This window comes from Acipenser ruthenus, unplaced genomic scaffold (assembly GCF_902713425.1).
Source record: "Acipenser ruthenus unplaced genomic scaffold, fAciRut3.2 maternal haplotype, whole genome shotgun sequence".
Lineage (NCBI taxonomy): Eukaryota > Metazoa > Chordata > Actinopteri > Acipenseriformes > Acipenseridae > Acipenser > Acipenser ruthenus.
Genome location: NW_026708083.1, coordinates 69,366 through 82,508, shown reverse-complemented (window position 1 = coordinate 82,508; position 13,143 = coordinate 69,366). Strand labels below are relative to the sequence as shown.

The 13,143-nt window shown below is 44.4% G+C and overlaps 1 protein-coding gene across 5 annotated transcripts; it reads left to right on the top strand.

Annotated features, from left to right (window-relative positions):
- Window positions 1-1,185: 1,185 nt before the first annotated feature.
- LOC117971164 (zinc finger protein 883-like) lies at window positions 1,186-12,064 on the top strand. 5 transcript variants are annotated; one of them, XM_059019749.1, is made up of 6 exons: window positions 1,186-1,266; window positions 2,332-2,483; window positions 3,207-3,531; window positions 4,088-4,329; window positions 5,273-5,425; window positions 10,681-12,064. In XM_059019749.1, exons 1-6 carry the CDS (start codon window positions 1,229-1,231, stop codon window positions 11,808-11,810), a joined length of 2,040 nt encoding a protein of 679 aa, XP_058875732.1. In that variant the 5' UTR covers window positions 1,186-1,228; the 3' UTR covers window positions 11,811-12,064. The 5 variants fall into 5 exon arrangements, with proteins under 5 accessions (XP_058875732.1, XP_058875728.1, XP_058875727.1 ...); XM_059019745.1 differs by lacking the exons at window positions 1,186-1,266; window positions 2,332-2,483; window positions 3,207-3,531; window positions 4,088-4,329; window positions 5,273-5,425 and adding exons at window positions 5,630-7,320; window positions 9,324-9,419; window positions 9,702-10,209 and having other exon boundaries at window positions 10,600-12,064; XM_059019744.1 differs by lacking the exons at window positions 1,186-1,266; window positions 2,332-2,483; window positions 3,207-3,531; window positions 4,088-4,329; window positions 5,273-5,425 and adding exons at window positions 5,630-7,320; window positions 9,324-9,419; window positions 9,699-10,209 and having other exon boundaries at window positions 10,600-12,064.
- Window positions 12,065-13,143: the final 1,079 nt, after the last annotated feature.

Sequence of the window (13,143 nt, the reverse complement as noted above, 5' to 3'; positions counted from 1 at the left end):
AACGCGTTGTAAAAGGTCAATTATACCAAATCATTCATTTATAAAATAATTAATTTTGTGCCGCAACTCGGCCAGAAGAAGAAAAAAACCGCACAATTAAATAAGAATCGCTTAATTATGGTATTTTTGTTGTTATTTTTATTTTCGGTTAAACAGGCATTTTAGGAACAGTACACTAAACACACACTCTCTCTCAGAAATAGAAAATTATGCCACGGTTTTGCTTGTCAAGCTTTAATAGGTCTTTCTAAGAACAATAAAGTGAGGAAAATAAATGAAATTGTTAATCTAGAGGAAAACATGACTGCGTATTGCCTTTCAGGTCGTGTGCGTCGGATGTAGAAGCCACTAGAGGGCGCAAAATAACAACACAACTTCCACACTCAAAAAAACACAATTCTACCAGAATTCTCATTCTTGACCATTATTATATCAATTTAATGGTGGAAAAAATGCGGCAACTAAAAATAATTGTAAAGATATTTAAAACAAAATATAGTAAAACACAATACAGCTGCAACGTCAGTCCACGTCACATGACATGTGACTTACACAGCCAACCCCTAAACGTACCCCTGAACCGATCTGTCACTCTTATTTCAACCGTTTCTTTTGCGCCCTCTAGCGCCCTCTAGCGCCAGTAACGTTTTCAACCTAAATTACATCAATACATTCTTCATTTCTGTATTTTCCGCACGTCGTCTTTCTAAATACATGGTTTCAGTAACACATTCACCAGAGGAACAGCAAGCGCGTGATAAAACACAGCCATATATTAAACAGAACAAAACACACCACCGTCATCTCGTTTTGTTTGTTTGTTTTTTATTTATTAATTTTCCCGGCGTTTTGTGGTTCAATTCTTCCATTTTAAATTGAATCGGTCTTGTTGATGTCGCCATGCCGCGTTCATTCAGCAAAATACAGGACCCGCGATCCCACCAGCTTCACAAACGAGACTTTAACGTAAACGCAAAATGTGTACTTACAGTTTTTTTGTGTGTGTGTGATCGTCCACGCCTTGCAAAAACATGTATTTATTTATTAAAATGTATGATGGATTATTACTGTTGACTCTTTTTTTTTTTGTATTGATTTGATTTGGTTTTTATCTGAAGCTGTTTTTGGTGTAAACAATAAACCACGACCCTGTGTGTCTGTGTAATTAATTGCCGGGCAGCCTCTCTTTGAAACGTCACTGAAGCTCTTGGGTCGCCGCCTGGGTCACATGACAGGGGTGCATTCCGCAGCGACAGAGGCAGTGATGTAAGTACAGCATCGCGATATTGCCAGCAGCAGCGCGGCGTGTTTATTGTTCGCAAAACTAAAACAGTCTTCACAAGGCGTATTATATGCGAGGGTAATGTGAGGGGCCCGTGGTTTCCTTGTGTCGGATATTTGAAGGTGTTCCAGTCCTTGCTTTGTCCCGTATATGTGCATTGAAACTGTGAATGTGTTACAAGTGGTATTGTTATCCACAATTATGATGATTATTATTATTATTATTATTATTATTATTATTATTATTAGTTTCTTCTTCGGTATAATCGTGCAGTAATGTCTTATTATTATTATTATTATTTTAAAATGAACTCTTAAAGGGAAGTTCTGAATCTCCTCCATGTTGGTCCGCCTCTCTAAAGAGTCCCCCCCCCCCCGTCCTGGCGCGCACGAATCCCTTTCTGTGGAACACGGCCCCGGTCTGCCTGTGCTGCAGTGCGGCGCTGCGCTGAGGAAGGCGCGCATATTGTATGTGGGTTTGTTTGTGCATGTCAAGTAAGATCATGAAGTCACACTCGTGTGTGTGTGTGTGTACAGATAGATAGATAGATAGATAGATAGGTAATCATTATAATGTACACAAATAGACATTGCGTTATATACATATTCACATGTCATTATTATTATTATTATTATTATTATTATTTAGCAGAGGCGTTAATCTTAGGGGGCTGAACTCTGCATCATCAACAACTGCTGCTGCTGCTGCAGAGTCGCTTCCAATAGGACCTCGTTTGTTTTGCGTCTCATCCGAAGGATGGAGCACAAGGAGGTGAAGTGACTTGCTCAGGGTCACACAATGAGTCAGTGGCTGGGATTGAACCTGGAACCTCCTGGGAACAAACAAGCCCCTTTCTTTAACCGCTGGGCCACCGAGCCTATATATATATATATATATATATATATATATATATATATATATATATATATATATATATATAATTATTATCTATCTGTCTATCTATCTATCTATCTATCTATCTATCTATCTATATGTTATCCATGCATATGTATTATTATTATTATTATTATTATTATTATTTGACACAGGTCCCAAACAGAGATGTCTAAAATCAATTCACGTGACAGAACCGAAGATCCCTCTCAGCTCGGGGTTCCCCTTAAACAGGAAGTCACGCGTGCAGGAAGTGACACGGAGCGGGAGCGGGCGGAGCCTCCAGACGCCAGGACCAGTCAGAGGAGTACGTTTAAGACGAACCGCGCCGGGGGGGGGGGGAGTGGCGCAAAAAATAACCATGCACACACATAGCATGCCCAATAAAAACACACACTTTCCTGCTGCATGAACTGAATGAGAGAAGTGTGAGGCAGGGTCAGTACATCAGGGCTAGAAACAAAAACGCAATCTCCTTTCCTTAACTACAAGATACAGGGCCCTTGTGTTTACAAATGAACCCCTGATTGTATTATTAATAATAATAATAATAATAATAATAATAATAATAATAATAATAATAATAATAATAATGGCTGGCATGGTGGCGTAGTGGTTAGCGCTGCTTCCTCACAGCGCCAGGGTCCTGGGTTTGAATCCAGCTTAGGGTACTATCTGTGTGGAGTTTGCGTGTTCTCCCTGTGTGCGCGTGGGTTTCCTCCCACAGTCCAAAGACATGCTGTCCAGGTTGATTGGTCACTCTAAATTGCCCTCTGTGTGAGTGTGAGTGTGTGTGTGTGTGGTGCCCTGCGATGGACTGGCGTCCCGTCCAGGGTATAGTCTCGCCTTGTGCCCTGTGTATGCCGGGTCAGGCTCTCTGGCTCACCGCGACCCTGTAAAGGAGTAAGCAGTTAATGATAATGGATGAATGGATAATAATAATAATAATAATAATAATAATAATAATAATAATAATAATAATAATAATAATAATGATGCTATCTTCCCATCTCTATTTCCCCTTCTCTAGGGGTGTATCACCTCACTATCTGTGGCGACTGTGGTAAGACTTTCTCTCTCCCGTGGAACTTCAAAGCGCACCAGCGCGTCCACACGGGAGAGAAGCCCTACAGCTGCCGGCTCTGCGGACGCCGCTTCAGCCAGCTCAGCAACCAGCGCTCCCACGAGAGGACTCACCGGGACCCGGGGCCGGGCCGGGCCGTGGCGCTGCTGAGGATCCCGCCTCGGCCCGCATCGCAGCAGCACCGGGACCCGGCCGTGTACCCCTGCCGGGAGTGCGGGCGCAGCTTCGTGGGCTTCGGGAGGGTGCCGGGGCACCAGTGCGCCGCAAAGGAGTGAGTGAGCCAGGGAGATGGGGCGCCAGTCCGTCCGCATCGCAGTCCTGGTTTGATGAGCTTCTCAACGCTAGCAATTATACATCTGTATCTTGCATCTTATGTAGCTAATCTTAGTGTGATGTCATTTCCATCTGCTGCAATGCAATTTCAGATGGGTGTACCATATTAATAGCAGGGTCTGCCACATACTACAAATTATATCTATCTATCTGTCTGCCTGTCTGTCTATCTATCTAGCTATCTGTCTGTCTGTCTGTCTGTCTGTCTGTCTATCTGGCTATCTGTCTGTCTGTCTGTCTGTCTGTCTGTCTGTCTGTCTGTCTGTCTGTCTATCTATCTATCTATCTATCTATCTATCTATCTATCTATCTATCTCTGTCTGTTTGTCTCTCTCTCTCTCTCTCTCTCTCTCTCTCTATCTATCTATCTCTCTCTCTAGATTACAGAGAATTCAGGTGCAGCGCACAGCTCTCTATTCAAGTAGAATCCGGTTCCAGCATGACACCCATCAATCAAACTCCACAAATTCATGTTGTTTGGTGTTTCTTATCAGGCAGAGTCAGGACCCCCCTAACGAGACGCCTGCCGGACCTGAATCTGGGGGTCCCCCCTCCCAGTACGCAGCGGACCCCTCGGAGTTGGGGGCAGTCGTCATCAAACAGGAGGAGGAGGAGGAGTCGTTGTCGGGGGACGGCGAGGTGGAGAGGAGAGAGGAGGGATCCGATCACACCCAGACCTGTAGTACCCACACTGACCAGAGGGGGAGCCCTGTGCCCCGCCCAGCCAGCACGACAGGTGCACACAGCTGGAATCAAACTCTATTCTGTTTCATCTGATGCCTCAAAGTTGTTTGTTTGAAAACAAACAGTGGAGGTATTTATATATCGAGGATAGAGGGACAGGATGAGACTCCCATTGCACAGCAGTCCCATCCATTTTCATTCATTATATATATCTATGTATATATATATATATATATATATATATATATATATATATATATATATATATATATATATATATATATGCATTTTTTACTTGGCAGATGCCTGCTTTATCCAAAGCGACTTACAGGATTACAATGCAAGATTCATCTATCTAAGGACTCCTTCGTTGTCTCTTGTTGGTTTGCCGTGTGACGCGGATTTGGAGGTTGAATAGCTAATAGCAGTGATGTGAATACTGCAGCTAGAGCTGGAGACCTCAGTGTGCCCTCGGGAGGACGGCAGCTCTGGATACTGTGTAGTTTACAGCCAGTGTAAATAATAATAGTAATACTACAATACAATAGGAGCAAACATGCAACAAGTTAGGATTACAGCGAGTTAGATCTACAGTGACATGTTAGTGCTGCAAGGATAGCGCATCCGCTGATGTTCCAGGGCAGAGCACAGCAATGGATCTATAGTTCATATTGCATTGTTATTATTATTATTTATTTCTTAGCAGACGCCCTTATCCAGGGCGACTTACAATTGTTACAAGATATCACATTATTTTTACATACAATTACCCATTTATACAGTTGGGTTTTTACTGGAGCAATCTAGGTAAAGTACCTTGCTCAAGGGTACAGCAGCAGTGTCCCCGACCTGGGATTGAACCCACGACCCTCCGGTCAAGAGTCCAGAGCCCTGACCGCTACTCCACACTGCTGCCCGACATATATAAAGGCACATCGGATTGTTTGTTTGTTTGTTTGTTTATTTGTTTTCTCTCTGTTTGTTTTGTTTTTCAGCTGTCTCCGCGTCTCCCAAGCCCTTCGTTTGCCCCGACTGTGGTAAGACTTTCTCTCTCCCGTGGAACTTCAAAGCGCACCAGCGCGTCCACACGGGAGAGAAGCCCTACAGCTGCCGGCTCTGCGGACGCCGCTTCAGCCAGCTCAGCAACCAGCGCTCCCACGAGAGGACTCACCGGGACCCGGGGCCGGGCCGGGCCGTGGCGCTGCTGAGGATCGCGCCGGGGCCCCCAGCCTCGTTCCCATGCCAGCTCTGCGGACAGATCTTCGTGGGGTTCGGGGGTGTGCCGGGGCACCGCTGTGCGGGTGGCGAGGAGTCGTCTCCCCGTGATTCTAACCCTGCTCAAACTCCTGGCTCCTGATCATTTCAATAATAATAATAATACTAGACTTCATTGAGGGGAGCTCTGAACCCCAGGACTGGGTGCAGCAGCAGCAGCAGGGCTAGAATGAGTTTCTAACCCTGCTCAAACTCCAGGCTCCTGATTATTTCAATATTAATAATAATAATAACAGACTTCATTGAGGGGAGCTCTGAACCCCAGGACTGGGTGCAGCAGGGTTAGTAAATGTTTCTAAGTCTGGCTAAAGCCTATACAAGGGAGGGGGTAAGTTGGCTGTGATTTGCCCCTGGGGGCGAATACAGACCAGGGAGGTAAATCTGTTTCAAATGATATTGTGACACACTACTGAGTGATGATGATGATGATTATGATGATGATTATTATTATTATGATTATGTTTTTTTTACGGATCTCATTTAAGGAGATATGTTCTGAATTGTTTAATTGAGGTTTTAAACCTGCTTTCCTCTCTACATGATGTACTTGTGATGTAAACCCGCGTGCGGTACGTTCTCGAGTGACGTGGTTATTTCGCTCGTGTGGGAACATGCAGGAATCTACACAAACACATTAAAAATAAAGACCATGTGACCGGATATCAGGCAGCTCAAGGATCGTTTCTGTCGGTTTTTTAAAAAAAACATCTTTGCGAAACCGATTCAAACACGTGTGCAGTTTGAGTGAAGCTACACTGACAAAGACACTCGAGTCGATCAGCTGATCGAAAAAGTAAAAATTGTAAAAAAAAACCAAACAAACAAAAACTATACTAGACACACACAGGAAGAGGATCTGCTTGGCACGCATTATAAACACTTACAAAAAAAGTGTCGTGTGTCCAGCACGGTCGAGAACAAGCATTGAACCCCAAATGCAAACATACAGACAGGCCGCTCTGGGATTGTTCAAACAAGAACATAAGAGAATAAGAAAGTTTACAAACGAGAGGAGGCCCCATTCAGCCCATCTTGCTGGTTTGGTTGTTAGTAGCTTATTGATCCCAGAATCTCATCAGCAGCTTCTTGAAGGATCCCAGGGTGTCAGCTTCAACAACATTACTGGGGAGTTGGTTCCAGAGCCTCACAATTCTCTGTGTAAAAAAGTGCCTCCTATTTTCTGTTCTGAATGCCCCTGTATCTAATCTCCACTTGTGACCCCCTGGTCCTTGTTTCTTTTTTCAGGTCAAAGAAGTCCCCTGGGTCGACATTGTCTATACCTTTTAGGATTTTGAATGCTTGAATCAGATCACCGCGTAGTCTTCTTTGTTCAAGACTGAATAGATTCAATTCTTTTAGCCTGTCTGCATACGACATGCCTTTTAAACCCGGGATAATTCTGGTCGCTCTTCTTTGCGCTCTTTCTAGAGCAGCAATATTCTTTTTGTAACGAGGTGACCAGAACTGAAATAAAGGCACGACTCCTACAGATCAAATGGGGGCTCAAAAGACAGAGAAAGAGCGCCCCCTGCAGTCTGTAGCAGATTTAAAGCAAGGAGACCGACTCCATGCACACGCCGCTGCGGAATGCAAACGTGTCATGTGACCGGGTCAGGTGATAAGAAGGGGTGCAGTGACGTAATAAACAGGGACGTGCGGTTTTTAAAGACACGTGGTGTTTTTTTTTTTCAAAGAGAACAACATCAACATCAAAAGCCAGAAGTAGAAAAAGAAAAATACTTACATGCACCAGGTGACGTTAAAAAAAGTAAGTTGCATGTTTATTTCAGTTTGGTTGTTTGTGAAGCTCAGGTGAGGCAGACCCAGACTTTGTGAAATGAACACGGCATGGCCGCATCAACAAGACCGATGCAATTTCCTTTCAGCTCAGAGCTGAGACAGAAAAGCCTCTTCCTGCTGCTGTATTCCTGTGAGCCGCGGTGTTTTCAGCTCGGTCAATGCTTTCTGTACCAGCACAGGTATCTGATGCTCTCGCTATAGCGATACTTACAGTCACACCAGAGGCTTTTCAGCACCATCCCTTATTAAATAAAAGCAATGAATTGTCGTTTCCGCTGGTATAGCCGGTTTGTACTAGCGCAGGCATGCGACAAAAAAACGACCTGAAGTCGATATAGACGTAAGGTAATCAATATATTGTAGCGATGTGTGCTGCGTGTTGTGTTTTGTCTCACCTGAGCGCAGGTGTTTGGGTTGTGTTAGAATAACTCGGACTAATCGTAGTAATTTAGACTAATCGTACGAAGAGTTTTAATTTAATGCGTTTTGATGATTTCTGTGATTTGTATAACCTGAATAATGATATTATATTTAGTTTGATGTTAACAATGTATTAGATTTACAATGTTGAACTAACACACTGGAATGTGGCCAAGGAGCAGTAGCCCTGTTTTTAGAGAAGAGCATGAGTCAGCGACATGAGAATAGGACACTGTCTCAAATGATAAAGATATAGAGAATATTTTGAGACAGCGACAATTCCTCTTTTCTCCCCAGTCACTTAGCTAATATTACCAAATATGGATTGTTATTCTTGTATTAGGGGAATCAACTTTGTGAGACTTGATAGACACTCTCCCTAGCAACTAAAAAATCAACCAATCAGAAAAGTCGGTAGACAACAGTATCAAGAATACCACAAGGTTGGTTCGAGCTGACTAAGGAAGATAAGAATTACCACAAGTCATGAACTCTGTGCAAAAACTGATTATATAAGGAACTGTTTGACTTGGTGTATTCTGAGCCTTCTTAGCGATTGCTTGCAGAGTCTGTGTTACTCTGTTCAATGCTTGCTCCAGTTTGCAAACTAATAAAGTGTAAACTTGCTCCAACTTGTCTCTGTCTGAATCGTTCCCTCAGCACGGGACCGGTGCCTGCAGCGCTGTATGCAGAGAATTCCACCGCAGGGTGCCGGGGAGCGTGATCGAGTCGTGACCCCGGTGCTTGTGAATGTTGTCCAGTCGTCTTGTATTTGTGTGCCTCGTTGTATTTGTGGGGTCCGATAACGTGTCTTTGTTGTGTCTGTATTGTATGTCTTTGTTGTGTCTAAAGGTTTCGTGTTTTCGCGGGGTTTGGTTTTGTGTGTAACGCGGCTGTGGGCTGTGTTGTTGTGCGCTGACTCTAAACTCAACAATATGAATTCATAGCTGTCCCAAAACCGCACGGAGATATCGGAACACCCTCCACACAGTTTATTAACTTGTGGTGACATTAAACTAAAACTAGAACAGATCGGAAGAGGGCTGTATTGTAAAAAAAGATCTTAACCTAATTTTAAAAAGAACTCGATACAGTCTGAAAACTTAATGAATAACTAAACTAATCTCTACATAAACATGTTATTAAGACATCGTCGGCTGTCGTGTATCGTGCTTTTTAAACGCACACATATTCACTGTGAATGTGTTTTATTGTCAGACTTTATCGTTTAAAACGCGTTCGGTCTGAAAAGCGGCCGTTATATTTGAATTGTAGGCGAGCTCGAGCGGCAGCGCGAGCCTCCTGGATCAGAAAAGCCGCGCAGCTCGAGCTGAGAGGCGGGGCTTCGGCAGCTCACTCGCACGCCGTGCGTGAGGAGAGAGGACGACAGAAAGAGGCGCGCAAAGACATTTATTATTTATATGAGAGATAAAAATGAGATTGGAGACTGCCAGTGCTTCAGAAATGTTTTCTTGACTCGTTTTGATCCTGTACAGACCTGTGTAACGGCTTTATTTTCTATTTTTATTTTGTCTTGTTGATACGCTGTAGCTCGACGCTGCGTCCTTCGAAAGCCTCTTCCCAGCCAGAGACGCCAACTTCAACTCGACAACTTTCATCCTTCATTCTTCAAACCGGACTCTACAGGTTAGACAGATACAATCTATGCTATTACATATTGTATTATAAACGTAAATGTTACAACATGTTGCACAAAAGAAATCCACAATGAATAATATATGGAATGGATACACTGTGTAAACCTACTCAACAGATAAAATCCTCTGGTATTACAAACTTACTATAAGAAATTATATGTCCCTTCAATAGTAAAGCCACCCTTGCTATTCAGGCCAGATTTTGTCGCCCTCTAGAATCGCCTTTAGTAGCACTGTATTGAAATAAATAAATGCTTTTCTTTTCCAGCAGCTGCTAAACAGACTCCCGTGTGCTGCCATGGACAGTGTGAAGATGGAGTCTGTCCAGATTAAAGAGGAGTTCCCTGAACTTGAACTTGTCCCCATTACAGTGGAGTTCTCTGGGCTGGCTTCCCTCCCCATTAAACAGGAGCTCTGTGAGATGCAATGTGACAGCAGCCAGCCAGAGGTCTCCGAGATTAAAGCTGAGCACAATGAATTGGAGATCCCCCAGACAGAAGAACCCCTTCCTGTGAAACAAGAAGAGGTGCTGGAAACTGTCCTTATTAAACGGGAGCCCCCTGAAGTAGAGTTTGAGCACATGGAACCAAGGAAGGAAGAATCCGAGGACTTCAAACCAAACACCCCTGAGCTGGAGCCTGTACGCCTGCGGGAGTGTAGCGTGGTGCTGGAGAGAATCTGCGTGAGAGAGCAAGGCGCTGGAGAGGAAGGCTCTCCCAACAGCACGCAAGGAGGTGGAAAGGAAGACGGGCGCTCCCATTCAGAATGCAGTCTATCAGGTGAGTGACTCCCAGTAGCTGTGACATTGTCATTCTAGATTGCGTGATATCCACAGTGTGGAGAGGGAGGGAGGGAGCATGTAGGTTACGTTACTATCGGTTTGTTTGTAATTGCAACATGTGTTGGAGGAAATAGACCTGAAACATTACAGGAGAACTTTGAAGGCAGATTTTGATCCCAGGGCTCGGTTTCACCAGCATCAGTCTTTACTGACTCTGCTTTTACACAAAGTAAAGGCTTTCAGTTTAACTTTGTGTTTTTAAGCTGGTGTAACCCAGTGCAAGCCTCACAGCTGAAATTCACATGCTTGAATCCACTCCACCACCCAGCCACATGCCCGAAGCCTACAAGCAGTCCCTCTTACTTTCTTTACTGTTCATATTTTCCAGGTTCCAGTCCAGCAGCTAAAGCGAGGGCGGGCGCTGGAGAATATCCTGACTGTGGGAAAGGTTTGACCCAGTTAAGGACTTTTAAAACACACCAGAGAACTCACACAGGAGAGAAACCGTATCGTTGCTCTGACTGTGGGAAGAGGTTCAGTCAGTCAGACAGCCTTGAAACACACCAGCGAACTCACACAGGAGAGAAACCGTATCGCTGCTCTGACTGTGGGAAGAGGTTCAGTAGAACGGACAGCCTTGTTTCACACCAGCGAACTCACACAGGAGAGAAACCGTATCGCTGTTCTGACTGTGGGAAGAGGTTCAGTCACTCAGTATCCCTGAAAGCACACCAGCGAACTCACACAGGAGCGAAACCGTATCGCTGCTCTGACTGTGGGAAGAGGTTCAATCAGTCAGGACACCTGAAAGCACACCAGCGAACTCACACAGGAGCGAAACCGTATCGCTGCTCTGACTGTGGGAAGAGGTTCAATCAGTCAGGACACCTGAAAACACACCAGCGAACTCACACAGGAGAGAAACCGTATCACTGCTCTGACTGTGGGAAGAGTTTCAGTCTGTCAGGACACCTTGTTTCACACCAGCGAACTCACACAGGAGAGAAACCGTATCGCTGCTCTGACTGTGGGAAGAGTTTCAGTCACTCAGGGCAGCTTGTTTTACACCAGCGAACTCACACAGGAGAGAAACCGTATCGCTGCTCTGACTGTGGGAAGAGGTTCAGTAGAACGGACAGACTTGTTTCACACCAGCGAACTCACACAGGAGAGAAACCGTATCGCTGCTCTGACTGTGGGAAGAGGTTCAGTAGAACGGACAGCCTTGTTTCACACCAGCGAACTCATACAGGAGAGAAACCGTATCACTGCTCTGACTGTGGGAAGAGGTTCAATCAGTCAGGACACCTTGTTTCACACCAGCGAACTCACACAGGAGAGAAACCGTATCGCTGCTCTGACTGTGGGAAGAGGTTCAGTAGAACGGACAGACTTGTTTCACACCAGCGAACTCACACAGGAGAGAAACCGTGTCGCTGCTCTGACTGTGGGAAGAGTTTCAGTAATTTAGGAAGCCTGAAGGGACACCAGCGAATTATTCATACAGGAGAGAAACCGTATCGCTGCTCTGACTCTGGGAAGAGGTTCAGTAGAACGGACAGCCTTGTTTCACACCAGCAAACTCACAAGAAATGGTAAACCTGTACGCTTCGTTCAGGGTTAAACCTCTTCCACACATTGTAATTGCTGTAAGAACCCAATGTTACGAAGAACAAAGCCTTCAGTGTTTTTTCTGTGTTGACCAGTCCTGTATATAATCACAGAAGGGTTTTGTCCACTCTCTCCCAATGCAGGAGTTAGGATGTGTTGCAATGGGAATGTACTGACTCATGCTGGAGGCTCATTGCACCATTATTAAAATACAAGATGCAGTGTTCAGTGTCATAAGAGAATACTTGCTGTGTTTTATCTTTGTGTGTGTTCTCTGCAGTAAAAGGTTTCCTGGGACCCGTCCCTGGTTTTCACGAATTGTGACCGAGGACAATTAGGATGGATTAAAAACACACAAAAGCACAAAAGAAAGGTTATTTAATAAATCACTCAAAAAAATTAGAATAAAACATTAGAAAACAAAACAAATTAATAATACTAAAATCCTAGTAAGGATGGATCAGCTTTTCATCTTCACAATCAAAGAGCATTCTGTGTGGCCCTCCTAATCCATACAAAAACACCACCAAGGAAGAAATGGATGGGTAACCCAGCTGGGTTAGTCCAGGGCAGGTTTGAGGCACAGAGACTGAACTGCCCCAGCTGGGTTAGTCCAGGGCAGGTTTGAGGCACAGAGACTGAACTGCCCCAGCTGGGTTAGTCCAGGGCAGGTTTGAGGCACAGAGACTGAACTGCCCCAGCTGGGTTAGTCCAGGGCAGGTTTGAGGCACAGAGACTGAACTGCTCCCTCCCTCACTAAATCCAGGTTTGAACTGTTCCCTTCCTCAAAGTCTATAGCAGATTTGAAGCAACGAGACTGATTTCATATGCTGGCACAGCTGCTTTGTGGCTTGTTATCATTTTTGAAGCTGGTAAAATAAGATGTTCTGATAATTCAAGCAGGTGCAGTGGGGGGATTATAATCTGTTCCAGCAGCGAGCCCAGATTACCCACTTCACAAAAAAAAACAGACACATTGAAAAACGTGACATTTCGAGCTGTAACATGAAGTACTACTGTGCTACTAATGTGGCTCCCGTTAGGAGACCTTTGCGATATCGTTTTGTAGTTTCTAGGTGTTGCAAAGCTTTGTAGCCATAGCTGCAGAATACGCCTGAATTCCACCACAGACACACAGTCAAAAATCAACACGCTGATGCCTTTTATTACAAAAACGGTTTTTATTATTTTTTGTTTTTTAAACAGTAATATCTTTTTCCATCAAGCAGGAATTCAAATGCAATTCCACAGAAGCTAAATCATCATCCTAATTAAATTTCCCACCAACTTCCAACGAATAAATCAAATCAAATCTTGGTAA